The sequence below is a fragment of the Artemia sp. Qi Xiang Cuo genome, chromosome 21, assembly GCF_049724085.1.
Source record: "Artemia sp. Qi Xiang Cuo chromosome 21, ASM4972408v1, whole genome shotgun sequence".
Lineage (NCBI taxonomy): Eukaryota > Metazoa > Arthropoda > Branchiopoda > Anostraca > Artemiidae > Artemia > Artemia sp. Qi Xiang Cuo.
In genome coordinates, this window is record NC_142814.1 from 3484154 (window position 1) to 3504571 (window position 20418).

General features: G+C 35.8%; 2 protein-coding genes across 2 annotated transcripts in view; one reads left to right on the plus strand and one right to left on the minus strand.

Annotated features, from left to right (window-relative positions):
- LOC148939157 (uncharacterized) overlaps positions 1-20418 on the minus strand; it is a 459905-nt gene that overhangs the window by 203566 nt on the left and 235921 nt on the right. The gene's annotated exons all lie outside the window — the stretch shown is intronic.
- LOC148939162 (protein CFDP2-like) lies at positions 18497-19443 on the plus strand. Its single transcript, XM_089107249.1, has 2 exons — positions 18497-18981; positions 19317-19443. The coding sequence occupies exons 1-2, from the start codon at positions 18497-18499 to the stop codon at positions 19441-19443; spliced, it is 612 nt and encodes a 203-aa protein (XP_088963375.1).

Below are 20418 nucleotides of genomic sequence, written 5' to 3' on the forward strand. Positions count from 1 at the left end.
TCCAAAAAGCTGTAAAGTATAGTTGTGGGTGAAAAAGATAAGTACTTCAAGTTGGAAAATGCGTCTAGGAGGGACATTAAGAAAGTAACTTGCTCTGCAATGGTCTTTGAAAATTATTTCTTGGTGTTGAAGTATCCGAAAAGCTGTAAAGTATAGTTGTGGGTGAAAAAGATAAGTACTTTCAAGTTGGAAAAATGGGTTTAGGAAGGGACAATAAAGTGGCACTCTGAAATGGTCTTTGAAAAAGTATTTCTGGGTGTTGAGGTATCCAAAAAGCTGTACAGTATAGTGGATGCTGAAAAAGATATGTACTTCAAGTTGGAAAATGGGTTTAGGAGGGACATTAAGAAAGTAACTTGCTCTGAAAATGAATTTGAAATGAATTTATTGTTGATTAGTTAAAAAAACATATGTTAATTATATGTGTGGGTTATTCAGAGGAGTTCTTAAATTGGTATAATGGCTGTTACTGTTCAAAGAGAAAACTGATTGTTCCTAAATGTATTTATAGTATTGTTCATGAATCCTAGGTACCCAAAATGCTGTATTGGATATTTGTGTGTGAAAAAGAACTTTAAAACAGTCGGGAAAAGGGTTTTAGGAGGGACATTAAAAAAGTAACTTGCTCTGAAATGGTCTTTGAAAAGTATTTCTTGGAGTTGAGGTATCCAAAAAAACTGTAAAGTATAGTTATGGGTGAAAAAGATAAGTACTTCAAGTTGAAAAATGGGTTTAGGAGAGATATTAAGAAAGTAACTTGCTCTGAAATGGTCTAGCTGTAAAGTATAGTTGTGGGTGAAAAAGATAAGTACTTCAAGTTGGAAAATGGGTTTAGGAGGGACATTAAGAAAGTAACTTGCTTTGAAATGGTCTTTGAAAAGTATTTCTTGGTGTTGAGGTATCCAAAAAGCTGTAAAGTATATTTGTGGGTGAAAGAGGTAAGTACTTGAAGTTAAAAAATTGGTTTAAGAGGGACATTAAGAAAGTACTTTGCTCTTAAATGGTCTTTGAAAAGTATTTCTTGGTATTGAGGTATCCAAAAAGCTGTAAAGTATAGTTGTGGGTGAAAAAGATAAAGTACTCCAAGTTGGAAAATGGGTTTAGGAGGGACATTAAGAAAGTAACTTGCTCTGAAATGGTCTTTGAAAATTATTTCTTGGTGTTGAGGTAACCAAAAAGCTGTAAAGTATAGTTTATAAGGAAAGAGATATGTAAATAAAGTTTGAAATTGTTTTTATGAGGGACATTAAGAAAGTAACTTTATCATTTTGTGTCTTTTAAATGATTTTAATTGTTTATTGGTAAAATCAAATATGTTAAGTATAGTTTTTTGTGAAAGATTTAAGTTCTTAAAGTTTGAAAATGGGATTAGAAGGGACAATAAGAAAGCAACGTTCTCTGAAATGGTCTTTGAAAAGTATTTCTTGTTGTTGAGGTATCCAAAAAGATGTAAAGTATAGTTGAGGGTGAAAAAAGATAAGTAATTCAAGTTTGAAAATGGGTTTAAGATGGAAATTAAGAAAGTAGCTTGTTCTGAAATTTTTATTTAAAATTATTTATTTGTATTGAGCTACACAAATAGCTGTACAGTATTGTTTGGGGTGAAAAATAAAAGTACTTAAAGTTGTAAAAGGAGTTGAGGAGGGAAATAAAGAACGTAACTTGTTCTGAAATGGTCTTTGAAAAGTATTTCTTGGTGTTGAGGTATCCAAAAAAGCTGTAAAGTATAGTTGTGATTGAAAAGGATAAGTACTTCAAGTTGGGAAATGGGTTTAGGAGGGACATTAAGAAAGTAACTTGCTCTGAAATGGTCTTTGAAAAGTATTTCTTGGTGTTGAGATATCCAAAAAGCTGTAATGTATTGTTGTGTTTTAAAAATATAAGTATTTCAGGTTGAAAATTGTGTTTTTTAGGGACATTCAGAAATGAACTTGTTGTAAAACGGTCTTCGAAAAGTATTTCTTGGTGTTGAGGTATCCAAAAAGCTGTAAAGTATAGTTGAGGGTGAAAAAGATAAGTACTTCAAGTTGCAAAATGGGGTTAGGAGGGACATTAAGAAAGTAACTTGCTCTGAAATGGTCTTTGAAAAGTATTTCTTGGTGTTGAGGTATCCAAAAAGCAAAAAGCTGTAATGTATAGTTGTGGGTGAAAAATATAAGTACTTCAAGTTGGAAAATTGGTTTAGGAGGGACAATAAGAAAGTAATTTTCTCTCAAATGGTCTTTGAAAATTATGTCTGGGAGTTAAGGTATCCAAACATTTGTACCTCGTAAATTTTGGTGAAAAACCAAAGTATTACAAGATTGAAAATTAGCGAATGAGTGATATTAAGAAGTTGCGTTCTCAAAATTTTTATTTTTAGTTTATCACTTGGTTTTGATTTATAATTCGATCTTTATAGTCTATTTTTTGGTGAAAATGAATAGAATTCCAACTAATAAAATGGTTTTGGATGGATATTAGGAAAGTAAGTTGCTCTGAAATGGTCTTTGAAAAGTATTTCTTGGTGTTGAGGTATCCAAAAGCTGTAAAGTATAGTTGTGGGTGAAAAAGATAAGTAATTCAAGGTGTAAAATGGGTTTTTAAAGGACAGTAAGAAAGTAACTTGATCTGATTTGTTAATTGAGAAGTATTTAGTTTTTTTTAGGTATCATTTTATATGTAAACTATATATTTTTTTTAACAATATATTTAATAAATTTTGGAACTTTGGTTGAGGCGGTAGAGTATGAAAGTAACTTGCTCTGAAATGGTTTTTGAAAAGTTTTTATTGGTGTTGAGGTATCCAAAAAGCTGTAAAGTATAGTTGTTGGTGAAAAAGATAAGTACTCCAAGTTGGAAAATGGTTTTAGGAGTGATATTAAAAAAGTAACTTGCTCTGAAATGGTCTTTGAAAAGTATTTTTGGGTGTTGAGGTATCCAAAAAGCTGTAAAGTATAGTTGTGGGAGAAAAAGATAATTACTCAAATATTTACATATGGATTATGAGTTACTTGAATTAATAAACTATCTATTTATTGTTCTTTTAATTTATTTTATAGTGGCGGAGTCAACAATATTTAATTTGATTATTTTAGTTTGTTACGATGATAATTACTTAAAGTTTGAAAATGGGTTTATGAGTGATAATAATAAAGTAACTTGCTCTGAAAGGGTCTTTGAAAAGTATTTCTTGTTGTTGAGGTATCCTAAAAGATGTAAAGTATAGTTGAGGGTGAAAAAAGATAAGTACTTCAAGTTGGAAAATGGGTTTAGAAGGTAAATTAAGAAAGAAAGTTGCTCATAAATGGTCTTTGAAAAGTATTTATTGGCGTTGAGGTATTAAAAAAGCTGTAATGTATAGTTTTGGGTGAAAAAGATAAATAGTTCCAGTTGAAACATGGGTTTAGGAGTAACATTAAGAAAGTAACTTGCTCTGAAATGGTCTTTGAAAAGTATTTCTTGGTGTTTAGGTATCCAAAAAAGCTGTAAAGTATAACTGTGTTTGAAAAGGATAAGTACTTCAAGTTGGGAAATGGGTTTAGGAGGGACATTAAGAAAGTAACTTGCTCTGAAATCGTCTTTGAAAAGTATTTGTTGGTGTTGAGGTATCCAAAAAGCTGTAAAGTATAGTTTTGGGTGAAAAAGATAAATACTTCATGTTGGAAAATGGGTATAGGAGTGACATCCAGACAGTAGATTGATCTTAAATGTTCTTAGAAGAGTATTTCTTTGCTGTTAATTATACATATATATGTAGTTTATAGTGTTTGGAGAACATGAAAATTTTTTAAGCATATAAAATGGTTCTGGAGGGATATTATTATAGTAACTTGTTCTGAAAAATAGATTTAAAAGAATTTATATTTGTTGAAGAATCCAAAAAACTGTAGAGTATAGTGGTATGTAAAGGTGATATTTACTTCAAATTGGAACATGTGCTTATGAGTGGCATTAAGAAAGTAACGAGCTAAGATATTGTCTTTGAATTTTTTTTCTTTTTTTTGATGGAACCTATAAGCGGTTAAGTATAGGTGTGTTTTAATAAGATAAGAACTCACAGCTTAAAAATGGGTTTAGGTTGGCCATTAAGAAAGGAACTTGTTCTGAAATTTTCTTTGAAAAGTATTTCTTGGTGTTGGAGTATCCAAAAAGCTTTAAAGTATAGTTGTGGGTGAAAAAGATAAGTACTTCAAGTTGGAAAATGGTTATAGGAGGGAAATTAAGAAAGTAACTTGCTCTGAAATTGTCTTTGAAAAGTATTTCTTGGTGTTGAGGTATCCAAAAAGCTGTAAAGTATAGTTGTGGGTGAAAAAGATAAGTACTTCAAGTTGGAAAATTTGTTTAGGAGGGAAATTAAGAAAGTAACTTGCTCTGTAATGTTCTTTGAAAAGTTTTTCTTGTTTTTTAGTTATGCAAAATTAATTTAATTATAGGGGTCTTTTTATAAATATGTTCTTCTATCTGTAAAATGGGCTTAGGATGGATATTTAAAAAGTAACCTGCTCTGAATTGGTCTTTGAAAAGTATTTCTTGGTGTTTAGGTATCCTAAAAGATGTAAAGTATAGTTGTGGGTGAAAAAGATAAGTACTTCAAGTTGGAAAATGGGTTTAGGAGGGACATAAAGAAAGTAACTTGCTCTGAAATGGTCTTTGAAAAGTATTTCTTGGTGTTGAGGTATCCAAAAATCTGTAAAGTATAGTTGTGGGTGAGAAAGATAAGTACTTCAAGTTGGAAAATGGGTTTAGCAAGGACATTAAGTAAGTAGCTTGCTCTGAAATGGCCTTTGAAAATTATTTCTTTGTTTTGATGTATCCAAAAAACTGCACAGTCTAGTTGCCGTTGACTAACATAAGTATTTTAAGTTGGAAAATGGGTCTAGGAGGGACATTAAGAAAGTAACTCGCTTTATAATGGTCTTTGAAATGTTTTTCTTTGGGTTGTGGTATCCAAAAAGCTGTAAATTATTGTTGTGGGTGAAAAATATAAGTACTTCAAGTTTGAAAATGGGTTTATGAGGGACATTAAGAACGTAACTTGCTCTGAAATGATCTTTTAAAAGTATTTCTTGGTGTTGAGGTATCCAAAAAGCTGTAAAGTATAGTTGTGTGTGAAAAGATAAGTACTTCAAGTTGAAAAATAAGTTTAGAAGGGACATTAAGAAAGTAACTTGCTCTGAAATGGTCTTTGAAAAGTATTTCTTGGTGTTAAGGTATCCAAAAAGCTGTAAAGTATAGTTGTGGGTGAAAAATATAAGTACTTCAAGTTGGAAAATGAGTTTAGGTGTGACATTAAGAAAGTAACTTGCTCTGAAATGTTCTTTGAAAAATATTTATTGGTGTACAGTCATCAAAGAAGCTTTAAATTATAATTGAGGTTGAAGGAGTTTTGTACTTCCAATTTGAAAATGTGTTTAGGAGGGATATTAAGAAAGCAACTTGCTCTGAAATGGTCTTTGAAAAGTATTTCTTGGTGTTGAGGTGTACAAAAAGCTGTAAAGTATAGTTTTGGGTAAAAAACATAAGTACTTCAAGTTGGAAAATGAGTTTTGGAGAGTCATAAAGAATGGAGCTTGCTATTGAAGGGTCTTTGAAAGGTATTTCATGGTGTTCAGGTATCCAAAACGCTTTAAAGTATAGTTGTGGGTGAAAAAGATAGGTGTTTCAAGCTGGAAAAAGTCTGGATGAGTTAAATTAATAAATTAAAGTGATCCTACTTTGAAAAATTATTTTATGTCTTTTTTATGTGGCCTACATATATCATAATATTATATTATTGGGAGTAATATATAGGTTTTTCAATTTGGAAAAATGGCTTCGGAGGGACATTAAGAAAGTAACGTTATCTGAAATTGTCTTTGAAAAGTATTTCTTGGTGTTGAGGTATCTAAAAAGCTGTAAAGCATAGTTGTGGGTGAATATGATAAGTATTTCAAGTTAGAAAAAGGGTTTAGGAGGGCCATTGAGAATGTAACTTTCTCTGAAATGGTCATTGAAAAGTATTTCTTGGTGATGAGGGTTCCAAGAAGCTGTAAAGTCTATTTGTGTGTGAAAACGTTAATTTCTTGAAGTTGGAAAATGGGTTTAGGAGGGACATAAAGAAAGTAACTTGCTCTGAAAAGGTCTTTGAAAAGTATTTCTTAGTGTTGAGATATCCAAAAGCTGTAAATTAGAGTTGTGGGGAAAAATATAATTACTCCAAGAAGGAAAGTGGGTTTAGGATGTACATTAAGAAAGAAACTTGATCTGAAAACGTAATTAAAAATTATTTCTTGTTGTCGAGGTAAAAACAAATATGTAAAATCGAGTTCTGGATGAATGAGATAATTACTTTAAGTTGGAAAATGGGTTTAGGAGGGACATTAAGAAAGTAACTTGCTCTGAAATGGTCTTTGAAAAGTATTTCTTGGTGTTGAGGTATCCAAAAAGCTGTAAAGTATTCTTGTGAAGGAAGGAGATAAGTACTTCAAGTTGAAAAATGGTTTTAGGATGGACATTAAGAAAGGAACTTGCTCTGAAATAGAGTTTTAAATGTATTAATTTGTTTTGGGGTAACCAAAAAACTGTAAAGTATAGTTGTGGATGAAAAAGATAAGCACTTCAAGTTGTAAAATGAGTTTAGAAACGACATTATAAAAGAAACTTGCTCTGAAATAATCTTTGAAATGTATTTATTATAGTTGTGGTAACTAAAAAACTGTAAAGTATAGTTGAGGGTGAAAAAGATATGTACTTCAAGTTGTAAAATGAGTTTAGGAGGGACATTGAGAATGAAACTTGCTCTGATTTTGTAATTGTATATTTTTTCTTGGTTTTGTTGAATACTTTATCCGTTTATTTTTAGTGTTGGGTTAAATTGATATGGACTTCAAGTTGGATATTGGGTTGAGAAGGGACCTTAAGATAGGATATTGATCTGAAATGGTCTTTGAAAAGTATTTCTTTGTGTTGAGGTATCCAAAAAAATGTAAAGTATAGTAGTGGGTGAAAAAGATAAGTTCTTGAAGTTAGAATATGGGTTGATAAGCGAAATTTAGAAATTAAATTGCTATTATATGTGTTTTTAAAATAAGTTCTGGTTGCTTATTCATAATATTTGCAGTCATTTAGTTTCTATTGTTACAAAGATGATATCTTAAAGAGTTAGTAGGTTTTTATGAGGGTCACTTTGAATTGTAAATTGCTCTGTAATTGTCTTTGAAGAGTTTTTCTTGGTTGTGTAGTATCCAAAAAGGTGTTAAGTATAGTTGTAGATGAAAGAGATAAGTACTTGAAGTTGGAAAATGGGTTTAGGAGGGACATTAAGAAAGTAACTTGCCCTGAAATGGTCCTTGAAAAGTATTTCTTGGTGTTGAGGTATCCAAAAAGCTGTACAGTATATTTGTGGGTGAAATAGATAAGTACTTCAAGTTGGAAATTGGGTTTAGGAGGGACATTAAGAAAGTAACTTTCTCTTAAATGGACTTAGAAAAGTATTTAACTTGTTGTTGAGGTATCAAAAAATCTGTAAAGTATATTTTAGTGTGAAAATAAACAGTAGGTGAAGTTGGAATATGGGGGTGGAATAGACATTAAGAAATTAACTTGATCTGAAATTGACTTTGAAAAGTATTTCTTGGTGTTGAGGCATCCAAAAACTGTATAGTTTTGTTTGTGTTTTTATAGTTATGTTTTTCTAGGTGGAAAATTGTCTTATGTTTTTCTTTAATATCTTAACGTTCTCTTTAACTAACTTTTTATATTTTGTCTGGGTTATGTGGTTAGCAAATAGCTGTAAAGTATAGTTGATGGTGAATAAGTTGAGTACTTCCAGTTGTAAAATGAGTTCAGATGGAACTTTAGGAGTGTATCTTGCATAGGAATATACAATGAAAAGAATTTCATTTTGTATTTTAAACAACAATGCAGTAAATTCTATTTGTGTATAAAAAAGATAAGTACTCCAAGCTTAAAAATGGGTTTAAGTGGGACATTAAGAAAGGGACTTGCTCTGAAATAGTCTTTGAAAAGTATTTATTGGTGTTGAGGTATCCACAAAGTTGTAAAGTATAATTGTGGATGAAAAAGATAAGTACTTCAAGTAGAAAAAAAGGTCTAGAAAGGACATTAAGAATGTAACTTGCTCTGAAATGGTCATTGAAAAGTATTTCTTGGTGTTGAGGTATCCAAAAAGCTGTAAAGTATAGTTGTGGGTGAAAAAGATAAGTACTTCAAGTTAGAAAATGGGTTTAGGAGGGGCTGTAACAAAGTAACGTGCTGTGTAATTGTCTTTTTAAATTTTTTCTGTGCTTTGTTTTATACAAAAAGCTGAATAGTCGCGTTTAGTCTGACAAAGATAAGTTCTTGCAATCGCGAAATTTGTGTAGTAGGAACAGTTAGACATTAACATGCCCTTAAATGGTATTTGACAAGTTTATATTGGTGTTTAGGTATACAAAAAGATGTAAAGTATAGTAATGGGTGAAAAAGATAAGTACTTCAAGTTGGAAAATGGGTTTAGGAGGAATATTTAGAAAGTATCTTGCTCTTAAATGGTCTTTGAAAAGTATTTCTTGGTGTTGAAGTATCCAAAAAGCTGTAAAGTATAGTCGTTTGTGTAAAAGATAAGTAGTTTATGTTGTAAAATGAGTTTAGGAGTGAAATTAAGAATCTAAACTGCTATGAAATGGTATTTGAAATTTATTTATATTTTGAGTGTTATAAAAAAAGAAGTAAAGTATAGTTGTTGGTGAAAAAGAGAAGTAGGTAAATTCGTAAACTTTGCTGCTGAGAGACATTTATATATTAAGGAACTCTTATATGGTCTTTGAAAAGTATTTCTTAATTGTTAGGTAACCAAAGAGATTTAGAATATTGCTGCTTTTGGAATATAGAAGAAATTCTATTGGGACACATGGGTTAGAAGTGACAGTAAGAAAGTAACTTGCTCTGAAAAGATATAATAAAGCCTTAGAAAATATTAAAAAGTGGAGAGGGGACTCTTTGGGGGCCCGGGGGGAGGCATTATGGGGTCCGGGGGGCTTGGGGGCCGGGTGGTCCTTTTGGGGACCCGGGAGGGCCTTTGAGGGTCCGGCGACCCTTGGGGGGGCGGGTGGTCCTTTGGGAGCCCGGGGGACCTTTGGGGACCGGGGGCTTCCTTCGGGGTTGGGGTAGGGGGATCGATGCTCTTTGGGGTTAAGGTTGGGGGATCTGCGCCCTTTGGGATTGGGGTAGGGACTTCACGACACTGTTCAGATGGAACTTGTGTATTAAAACGACCACACTCAAAACCTCTTCTAAAACCTCTTCTAAATCATCTTTTAAAATGTCTCTACCTGTTTCGCCGAAAAAATTCCCTAAAATGTCTAAAACGGTTTCGCTCAAATAACCCCTAAACGTAATTTCAGCGTGTTCCTTTTGTTTTTGGCATCCCTGCGCTGTCACATTTCAAATTACTAAGAAACCCTTTTCCCGGGTTAATCTTTTCATCTCATTAATGTTCCTAGCTACACTATTAAGGTTTCGTTAGAATATCAATTTATCTCTCCGACTTAAAACTCAGTGAAGCCGTATTTAAAAATATAATTTCTATCTCTTTAGACTCCCGCATAATTCCAAGATAACAAGTGATGTCATTTCTAATTCCTGACACTAAAGATCAACGAATTCTTATTTAAAAATAGAATATTAATTTTTCTCTCTGACCTAAAGAGCGTTTATCCCTCAAACCTAAGATCAATGAAGCCATACTTGTTTCTTAATTCCCCTTTCCTAAATCAATACATTCTCCCCATCGATTATGTAAATCAAGATCTCAGAAATTCTCTCCCCTTTCGTGAATGAATAATTCCCCTTAGAAACAACAAATTAATTGCCCTTTCTTGAATCTATAATTGCCCTTAGAAACAACAAATTAATTCCACTTTCGTGAATGAATAATTCCCCTTAGAAATAACAAATTGATTCTCACTGACACAAACCATAAAACAGACATAAAATAATGTTGACATCCATGAATGTGAGACAATTCCTGTTTTTTCATTCTTACTGACAAAAACCATAAAATAAACATAAATTGATGTTGACATCCATGAAAAAACATCAAATAAATTGTCCAACGCACATAACCGTCCAAGAAACAACAACAAATGTGAGAAAATTCATGTTTTTTCAAGTGAGAAAAATTCTGTTTTTTTATTTTCAGTGAGAAAACCATAAACCACGTGGTAATGTCGTCCAAAAAAACATCCATAAAAGTGAGAAAATACTGTTTTTTCATTCTCACTGACAAAAACCATAAAACAGACATAAATTGATGTTGACATCCATCAAAGTGAGAAAATCCTGTTTTTCCATTCTCACTGACAAAAACCATAAAACAGACATAAATTGCTGTTGACATCCATGAAATGCATCAAATAAATTGACCGACACTCATAAACATCCAAGAAACATCCATAAAAGTAAAAAAATTCCTGTTTTTCCATTCTCACTGACAAAAACCATAAAAACAGACATAAATTATGTAAAAAAAAGTTGTAGGTGGCAGCAGGGGTGAGCCATGGGAGTAGCACCCCCTTTCTACTGATAGCCACTTTGTTCAGCATAGTTGAAAAGTTCAGTAATTATATCTCTGATGATGGCAAGCCCTCCACAGGCCTCAGAACAAGGGCTATAAGTTATGCAATTTTCCAATTGCTTATATATAGTATTTCTTATTGGGAAAGAGGGCTTGTTTGTCATTTGATGTTCAAAAATACCAGAATACATTCAAGTGGCACTTTCAGAGAACGTTGAGGGGAAAGTTAAATTACATGAAAACTATATCTATTAAATCTATTACTATTATTGCTAGGACTACAACTATTGAGGCTACGGGTAGGAGGTTGAAACTTTCAGGGAATGCTTAGGGGAATGTTGAACTAAATAAAAGCATATTCTGCGCAAACAGGTTATTATAAAGGCGTCACAGTCTACTCGCTATGTGGATGCAGGTTATTAAAAGGCCGTAACAGCTATATGTTAGGAACAGCTTAGAGTATTGATTTGAAACGAGCAGAAACTGAGACGAGTGGGGCTAACACCCTCCATGGCTTCTGAATACGAGAACGTAATTTGCACTTTACAGAAAACAAAAGGTGTTTTCAATGTTTTCACTTTTTTATCTTTAATAAGTCAAAAAGTATTAAGACTTTAAGGGATAAATATCAGTATATGTATATTAAAATCTCAATTCATTTTCATTTGTTGTCATTTTCAATAATCTTGGTTTTGATTTTTTTTTCTTCTATGTTATGAGAAATGAGAACATTTGGCTTAAAACAAGGACTGTTTTCAGTAAAGAGCAAATTACGTGCTGGTCTTCAGATGGCATATGAGGTACCAGCCCCACTCATCTTAGTTTCTGCTCATTATGAGTTTGACTCGTTTATTTATTGTAATTTCTGTTCGTTCTTGGTTTCAGTTGTTTATTGATGGCCATTTTTTGGTCGTTTTACGCTTGGAAAATTATTGGGATTTTTCGGGGAGTATTTCCTAAAGAGGGAATTTACCAGGGGGACATTTCCCGGGGGAAACTCCGGCTCCCTTATAACTTAGGCCAATTTGATTTCTATTTTATGTAGCGCCCAATCCTTTTTATACCCCTCGTTCCCACTTATATATATTCTCGAGAAATAAAAATTATTTCTACTTTTTAGTTTACTATGAAAACCATTTTTCTTTATTTATTATTGTTGCCACTATTTTAACTTTTCCATAAAATAAACTTACGTAACGTAAACCTCAAGTCAGCTATTCATAAATCCCCGATCCGTAAGATTATATAACGCAACGTGATAGTTCGTTGTAGTGCGGAAGGTTCTGTGATCAGAGCCGTCACGTATGGGGGAGGGGGAGGGGGGAAAGTCAATAATCTTCCAGTTGATGGACCAAGTGGAGTCCAAGTGGCGCCATCCAGTGGCGTCAATTCACAAAAATCTTGAGGGAAAGAAATTTAGGGCTGGTAAATTCGTCGTTTTTCAACTTTTTTCAACAAAAATACCAAAAAATTGCATTTTTCATTGAAATCACCCGTATAAGGGTGCATTTCAAAATCTAGGGAGGTAGGGCAAAAAATCCCGAGGAAAACATACCCCAGCCCTTCAGTTGACGCCCCTGAAACCATCGATTCAGACAAATAACCTATTGACCGTGGGAACAAACTAAGCCATACCATGAAAATTTCCGGCTTGTATTCGAATTTTTACACAAGTAGCAAGTCGTGAAATGACAACCTTTTCAGATACGACTACAAATTCCCAGATTAGCTTCGCTGAAAATAAAAGCTTGAAAATAGAATCATTCCTATAAGGTTTGCACTAAATCTTAAAGAATAATGGTCGCTAAAGCAAATCATGAACAAGTCTTACAAATTACCTTACAAATATGACTTCATTTGTGATAAAATTATACTGACCCAATTTTTAGCTTGCCTTGCCATATGGCAGTTAAGATGATCTCAAAGTAAAGTAATGTGTACATGGTGATTTATCCAGCTTAATGTATATTTAAGGAATAAAAGATGGGCGTTTTAATTAAATCTTAAGACTAACTCTGCTGTCGTGGTCTTATATTTTACGGGCTTCTCTAATGATGGAATATTCAAATAATAGTTCATTTTGTAATTTGTTCAGGGAAATAATAAGAAAAAAAAACGGAGAACTGGTAGTTTTGTCTTCAATTAACTTGCCATAACATTTCATCCCAGTGGCGGATCCAGAGGGGGGGGGGGGGGGGCAGGGAGGCGCCCCCCTAGTTTAGTTTAAAGTAGTGTAATTTACTTAATTAATTCAAGTTTGCGTTAATTAAACTTGCTCCTAACGCAAGTTTATTGGATCAACTTATTTTGCGCCCCCCCTAAATTTTTTTCGGAGCAATCTATTTTGCCCCCCTAAAAAAATTCTGGATCCGCCCCTGTTTCATCCCTGTCTGTTTAATTACAATTTTTCATTTTAAAATAAGTCTGAAGAAGAAGCGATATATTATGTGAAATTCCTCAATACTTGTTAATTATACTAACTGAGATGTTGCTCACTCTTCACCACCTAGTGTAAAGCGCCCTTTGCTCCACCCCGTATCGCAAAAATTCCACCTTGCTGAACCTTTTTGGGGTAGAAGTGGCAAAGTTTGTGCCATGCCTGGCTTACTTCAGCCCTGCGTGATACGCGCCACTTGATGTGCGCGGAATTGTAAGGCTTTTTTCCTTTTTGGTTATAATTCGCTTCTTGATTAACCTAACAGAATATTCTTGTCCTTGTTCTCAAATACTCAAATTTTATCTGACTGAGGGTATGTTTCAGAACTCAACTATCCTAAGTACCATCGACAGTAAAATCAAAATCCTTTTGGAACTGTTGAAGCGGAAATTTATACTTTCATCTATATATTAAAAGTCTTTTTTTATATCTGGAATCTAGTTTTTAATAAAAAAAAAATTGCATATTCAATTACATAATTTTTTTTAATAGTTATAGTAACCAAAAAAAAGAAAAAAAAGAATCGTGATCGACTTCGGGAGCATTCCCTAATTCTGAAACTGAAGTTATGCGTGTTAAGAACCGCCGAAATATTTGTCTTTTGTGCTATATTTAGAAGGTGTATGTGCTTTTTTCTTCATTTTTTAGCAAATGATCTGACAGAACAAACCGATGTCAATTCACTCAAGAATTCCTAAATAGATTACAGAAGAACTACCTAAGGTCCTGCGTTCATGTCCGCACCTACCCTCAATTCATGGCTTCTTGCCCGGTAAGGCGAGAGATGAACATCAGCTGAGAATCTGGTAAACCATCATGGGTGCAGCAGTAGCTGCAACCTAGTGAAGAGCGAACCACAGCGCCCATAACCCATAGTAACCAAAAGTTAAAAACGTGTTTAGAAAAAAAAACCGCCAAGTGAACATTTAGAAACGCGTTTAGAAACATTGCTCATTCAAAGGCTATTTCTTGTATCTACGTGCTTTTTACAAGTTCTACCATCTGCAAGTGCCATATGGCACTAAAAATGGTATTTTTTGCGCCATTTCTCAAGGGGTGGGGCCAGCAGGCTACCAGAACATCGTGGACAGATTTCTAATAGATCATGTAAAAGATATTGCTCATATCTACTGTCTTCTTATAAATTTCACCATCTGCAATTTCCAAATGGCACTAAAAACGGCGCTTCTGGTGCCGTGTCTCAAGTGAAAAAGCTGGTGCTAGTGGGCTACCAGAACTTTATGGAGTGATTTTATACATTTGAAAGCTATTGCTCATATTTACGTGATCTTTATAAATTCTGCCATTCGTAAGTGTGATACACTAAAAACAACAATTTTGGTGTCACTTCTTAAGTGGGAAAGCTTGGAGGTAAAAAACGGTATTATTGTAATAATTATGGTCCAAAACCCTTAACTGGAGATGTGCAAGAGCATCTCCCGTATGTTCCTTCTCCGCCCTCTTAATAAATAATAAGCCTCGCAATTATGGTCTTACAAACACCAACAGAATGAATTAGATTATTAGAGCCGTTGTTCTATTAGTAGAGCGTTGGACTACAAATCAGAGTGTAAAGCATTCGATTCCTGCTTGTTCTTTTTTTATACAATCATGGTTTTGTCCCTTCTATATGATTATATTTCAGATAATTCACTATTTTTTTTAAATGCGATGCACTTATTTTTAAACTAGTCAAGTATTTTGATTCAAAAAGGAATAGAGGTCATCCAGTTCATGGTTTGCAACAACATTCTTAATGTAGTTGAAATTACGCAATTACCAAACCCAGTGGCACATTTTCTTCAAAATTCTGGGTGTGGGGGGGGGGGGGAAGTTGAAGCCAATTTTGAGAAAAAAGTGAAAATTACAAGAGAAAACTGAAAAATGAGCCATATAGTAATAAAGAAGAAAGATGTACTAAAGAAAATTGACCAGTTTCTGGTGAATGCTTGAATTATGCAAGCTTATTTTAGTTTTGACAAGATTTTTGGAGCAACTAAATGTCATCTGGAGGGAGGGAACTGGGTTCTGGGAGGGACTGAGGTCTGTAAGGGGCAGTTGCTCCCCCTTTCCTATAGCCCATTACGTCCCAGATCCGAACACCTTGCCACTAAGGGGTTGGAGAAGTGTAGTCATGTGGTTCTGGAACCACTCAAAGTTGTAAGGAATAATTATTGTTATATTTACTCATTTAAATTATTTACTTATTTTTACTATTTAATAGACAGGATAAAACTATTTGTAATGTATAGCCTATAGAGAAATCATAGTACTAAAAACCTATTTGCATTTTTTTCGTGCTATTTTTTTAGCAGTCGGGTTACATTCCAACTTTTTTTGTTTATGGCTATTCTACACCTGTATGTCTAAATTTTTTTTTGTGTTACGCAGGGGCTGGAGGGGGTTCGAGATACGAAAATTTGGCTTATGTTTTGAAAACCATGAAATACTTCCTTAGAAAAATAGTCACTTCTAGAACGCCAAGGAAATCGATGCGCTTCAAAAATCTTAGAGATTATTTCTTAGTATGAAGTTCAGTTTTAACCCTAGACCAGCCACAATAGGAACGAATGCTAGGAAAAATCTCCAACGCCTCCCGTGCAATCTCTAGGTCAGACTATTGAAAAAAAAAAATTTCGTACTATTTATTCAAAATTATCAATTTTAGCCCACGTTGTAAAAATACGACATTAGCCTCTCAAGTATATAAAAATAGGGCATTTTCATTTACTGTGGGAGGCTTTAAAACAATTGTTTTTGCCAGTCAGGCGCAGTAGAAATTCACATTTTTCATTCAAAGTGGTATATCCTGATTTGCACTCTTTGCAGCGGCTCTGCTTCTCAGTCTGTTTTGGCCAGTGATCAAGTCCATCAGCTTGAGTAGATATTGCTGGTCGGGTTCGATTGCGACTTCGAATGAAGCTGGGACTTTCTTCGACATCTGCAAATGGTCTACCACGTTTACGTTGGGTCATCACACGTGCCAAGGCATACAACCCTGCTGCAACTTCAGACCTAAAGGCTCTCAAGATCATCGGTTCGTCTGTCCTTGAAGTCAGCGCTTTGACGTCTGACCTGAAAAGAAGCCAGCTTTTGCAGACTGCTGTGTCAATAAGCCACCAGAAGATTCTCATATACCATTTTCGTGTCCGAAGATGAGTTCGGCACATCTCCACCAGCATGTCTGCTAAATCTACGCCACCCATATGACGGTTGTACTCATAAAGAATGGCTGGTCTTGAAACTTCAACCCTGGATTTATCCTTAACTTTCCAACGTGTGCACGTATTCTATGGTGTTATTACTGCATACGTCGAAGCCAAGCAAACCATGTTGTTATCTAACCATTTCACTACAATAACACCAGAATGAATGTCAGTCCTATAGTCGTAAGTTCCTCTCTCTTGTTTTCTTTTTCATTTCACCATCTGTGAGGAGTGGGAAGCCCTTCAGTCGCGCTTTGTTCAACGTACCAATACAAGAGAATCTTTTAATTTTGAGCAAACTCATTAGTTTCAAGCTCAAAAACCAGTTGTCAAAGTAAATCTTGTATTTCATTTCCTCTGGTAAGGTACTCACCAGACGTAAAACCTTGTTGCCTCCAACTCCAAGATCTGGCTCTGTTTCATCTTCAACAAAAGTGCCCTTACCTTAAGAAACTTCAAAATCATGTACAAAACCTGACACACCAGCCCTTGTGAATACTTTTATTCCCCACTTCGTCGGCTTTTTTGGGAGATATTGTCTCAAGTTGCTTCGCCACTTGAAAGGAATCATTTGCTCTTTAATTGAATGGTGTTCTTCGGGGCTGGCTTTGAGAAAATTGGAATGGATATGACTCAATCCGGGTCGAATTTTGTATACTACTACTACTACTAACAACTCACCACAGCACCAAGCCGCCTGAGGCCAACACAGCTACGCACGCGCACCCACAAAGTTCCCATTTCCTTTAAATCTTTCTTTATGACGTCCTCCCACCCCAGACATGGAAGACCTGCTTTCTGTTTAGCCCTAGAAGGTTGGCTGAAAAGAACAATCTTCGGTAACCTGTCATCCTTCATCCCCATAACGTACCCTAGCCACCTCAACCTTTCTTTCATTATAGCCCTAAAGAGCGGTATTGAACCACATTTTTCGTATAGCCTATTGTTTGAAATAAGGTCAGTCAGCCGGGTACTCAGAACAATCCTTAAGCAATTTCTCTGGAAAAGATCTAGCAAATCTTCATCCGCTTTTCGGAGCGTCCATGCTTCAGAGCCATATTTGACCACTGTCATTACTGTAGCTTCTAATATTCTAATCTTGGTTTGCAGACTTATCTTCCTATTCTTCCAAAACTTTTTTTTAACTGTGAAAAAACACCCTGAGCCTTGGCTATTCTACTTTTAACATCTTTACTGCTCCCACCATCCTTACTAATAATACTACCAAAGTAAGTGAAGCTGCCAACCTGATCAATTTTTTCATTACCCAACGTCACCTTTTCATCTTCACTTATTCCTAGCCTTAGCGACTTAGTCTTCTCAACATTAATTTTCAAACCTATTCTAGCACCTTGAACTGGCAAAACCTCTAAAACTTCATTCATTTTGCTCACACTTTCATCTAGGATGCTTAAATCATCAGCATAATCTAAGTCCAGGAGACATTTTTCCTCCCCATTTGATTCCGTGGTCTCCCATTGCCTTTCCTGTGCCCCTTAAGACAAAGTCAATCAAAATAATACATATAAAGGGGGATAGAACACAACCCTGCTTAACTCCTGATTTAATACAAAACCAGCTGCTAACCTTATTCCCTACCTTAACCGCAGCAGTGTTATTCTCGTACATAGCACTAATCACTTTAATGTATTTGTCTGGTATACCATACAAGGATTAAAACTCTCCTAAAGCTTTCTATCAGCAGAATCGAACGCTTGATCATAATCTATAAAACTGAAGACCTAAGGTGTTTGAAAACTCAGGCACTTCTCAATTATTAGCCTAAGAGTGAAAATTCGATCGACACATCCTCTACCTTTTCTAAAACCGCACTGTTCTTTGTATAGCTGGTCAAATCCTTGTTTTCCAGATTTCTTAGCTTTTTCGTTGTTGTTGAAATGAAGAAAACGTTTGATCTTGTCAAACCCATGTCGGCCCATCTTGTTGGTAATTGCAGGGTATATGGCAGCTGCTTCCCAATGCATTTGATAATGGAAAACTTTTATCACCCCGAATACTAGAATAATGCTCATGAAAACGAATAATAGCTCTTAATAGCAAGAATTGATGAACTCCGGCTGTAGATATACAGCCAGTCCCAAGCCTGGATAAAGGAGGAGGGTTGGGCGGTAGACCAGCAGCGTGCCCCCGGAAAAAAAGCCTTGCTCTAGAAACGTTCAGCGAGAGCCACATGATACCAAATATGCAGCCTGATGACGACCCCCGGACCCCTTGATGACGACTTCATACCGCCCCCGGACACGATTCTTAAAAGAAAATTGCCAATTAAAACTTGGTTTCTGGAACATAAGGACCATGGCTCCGCCCTCGAAGACAGAACAGGTCCTAGACGAAATGGTAAGTTATGGTTTAGACATTTTGGCTCTGTCAGAGGTCCGTTGGACGGGTGCAGGAAAACAGAACCTCAAAAAAGGATGCAGAATCCTGAACAGTGGAACCGACAAAAAGAAAGAGGCAGGCGTTGCCATAATGCTGTCAAAATCGGCGTCTCGAGCCCTCATGAAATGGACTCCTATAAATGAGAGGATCATCGTAGCACGTTTCGCAGGTAGCCAGGCAAAACTAACAGTAGTTGCATGCAATGCGCCAGCTAATGATGCAGACGAAACCTCAAAAGACGACCTCTACAACACCCTGCAAGCCGTTGCCAAAGATATCTCCTGTCACGATCTCGTCTGTTTTGTTGGTGACTTCAATGCCAAAGTGGGGAGCGACAAGTCATACTGTCCTGAGATTCTTGGGAGCCCAGGCCTCGGCGAAGTAAACGAGAACGGGATACTGTTAGTTGATTTTGCGATAACGAACGACCTTATCATAGAAGGAACCTTTTTTAAACACAAAATCTTCCATAAGTATTTATGGAACTCCCCAAACGGAAGAACACATAACCAGATTAACCATATCTTGATCAACAAAAAATGAAAATTGAGCCTCCAAGATGTAAGAGCCTATAGAGGAGCCGACGTTGCTACAGACCATGCCTTGATGATTGCAAAGCTAGCTCTCAAGTTGAAAGCCACGCAGAAAACCCAAACCAAAGAAAGTCCTGCCTACGACTCAGATAAACTCTCCAACACCAAATTGCACACGAGTTTACTTTGCAGCTAATAAACAGGTCTGAGAGCATGGCCCTAGACCTGGACAACGCTGTTAGCTTAGAAAAAACTTGGACCGCCCTAAAGGAAACCTATAACCAGGTAGCCAAAGAAACGATTGGGAAACCATCTAACAAAGTTTGTTAGATGGTGGGGAGAACAGTGACACAGTACTGCAAAATCAACTATACCGAGACCAAGACAAGCTAGTGAAAAAGAGTGTAAGAGGGGATAAACGGAATTCTGTAGAAAAAAAGGCAGCTATGGCGGAAGAAGCAGCCAAACGCGGTGATTCTCGAGCCGTCTAAAGAATCACTAATGAAATCATCGGGAAACGTCGTAACCTTAATGGACCAGTGAAAGACGTAAATGGGAAGACAGTCACAGCCCCCGATGAAATCTCTGAAGTTTGGGCCTTGCACTTCGAGAAAGTGTGGGGATACCGCAGTTAAGCAGGCGGTGAAGTTTAAATACCTTGGAAATACAGTTGAACGAAAGGGATCTAGCGAAAAAGAGGTGCAGTCGAGGATTAGACAAGCCAGTGGAGCTTTTATTCGAGTAAGCCAGTTTAGCGATCGAAAAAGTACCCCACTAAACTGAAGCTAAGGCTTTTTAACAGAAACGTCCTCTCGGCCCTGCTGTATAGTAGCGAGTGCTGGAAACTTAACCAACAACAGGAAAAGAGGATTCTTGCATTCGAGAACAACTGTCTTCGAAGAATACTAAACATCGACCGGAGAGCACATGTAACAAACAAGTCAGTTCGATCTATGTCGTGCCAGCCCCTGGTAACAGATGTCATCCGCCAACGAAGTTGGCGTTACTTGGGGTATGTTATCCATATAATGGAGGATAGACTTCCTAAAACTGTACTGGAATGGCAGCCGCAGGGATCTCGTAGAAGAGGACGGCCGAAAATACACTTCGTCGCACCTACCAGCGGGACCTCAAGCACATCAATACGACGGTCCAGCCCCAGTGGGAAGATACATGGGCAGCAGCACATATGAGGGATGATTGGTGGCTCTTCCTGGATGCCCTGGGTGCATCTAGTGGCACAGGAGGAACTAAGGTCTAAGGTCTAAGGTAATAGCAAGAATAATAGCTCTTCGACAGTGAGGC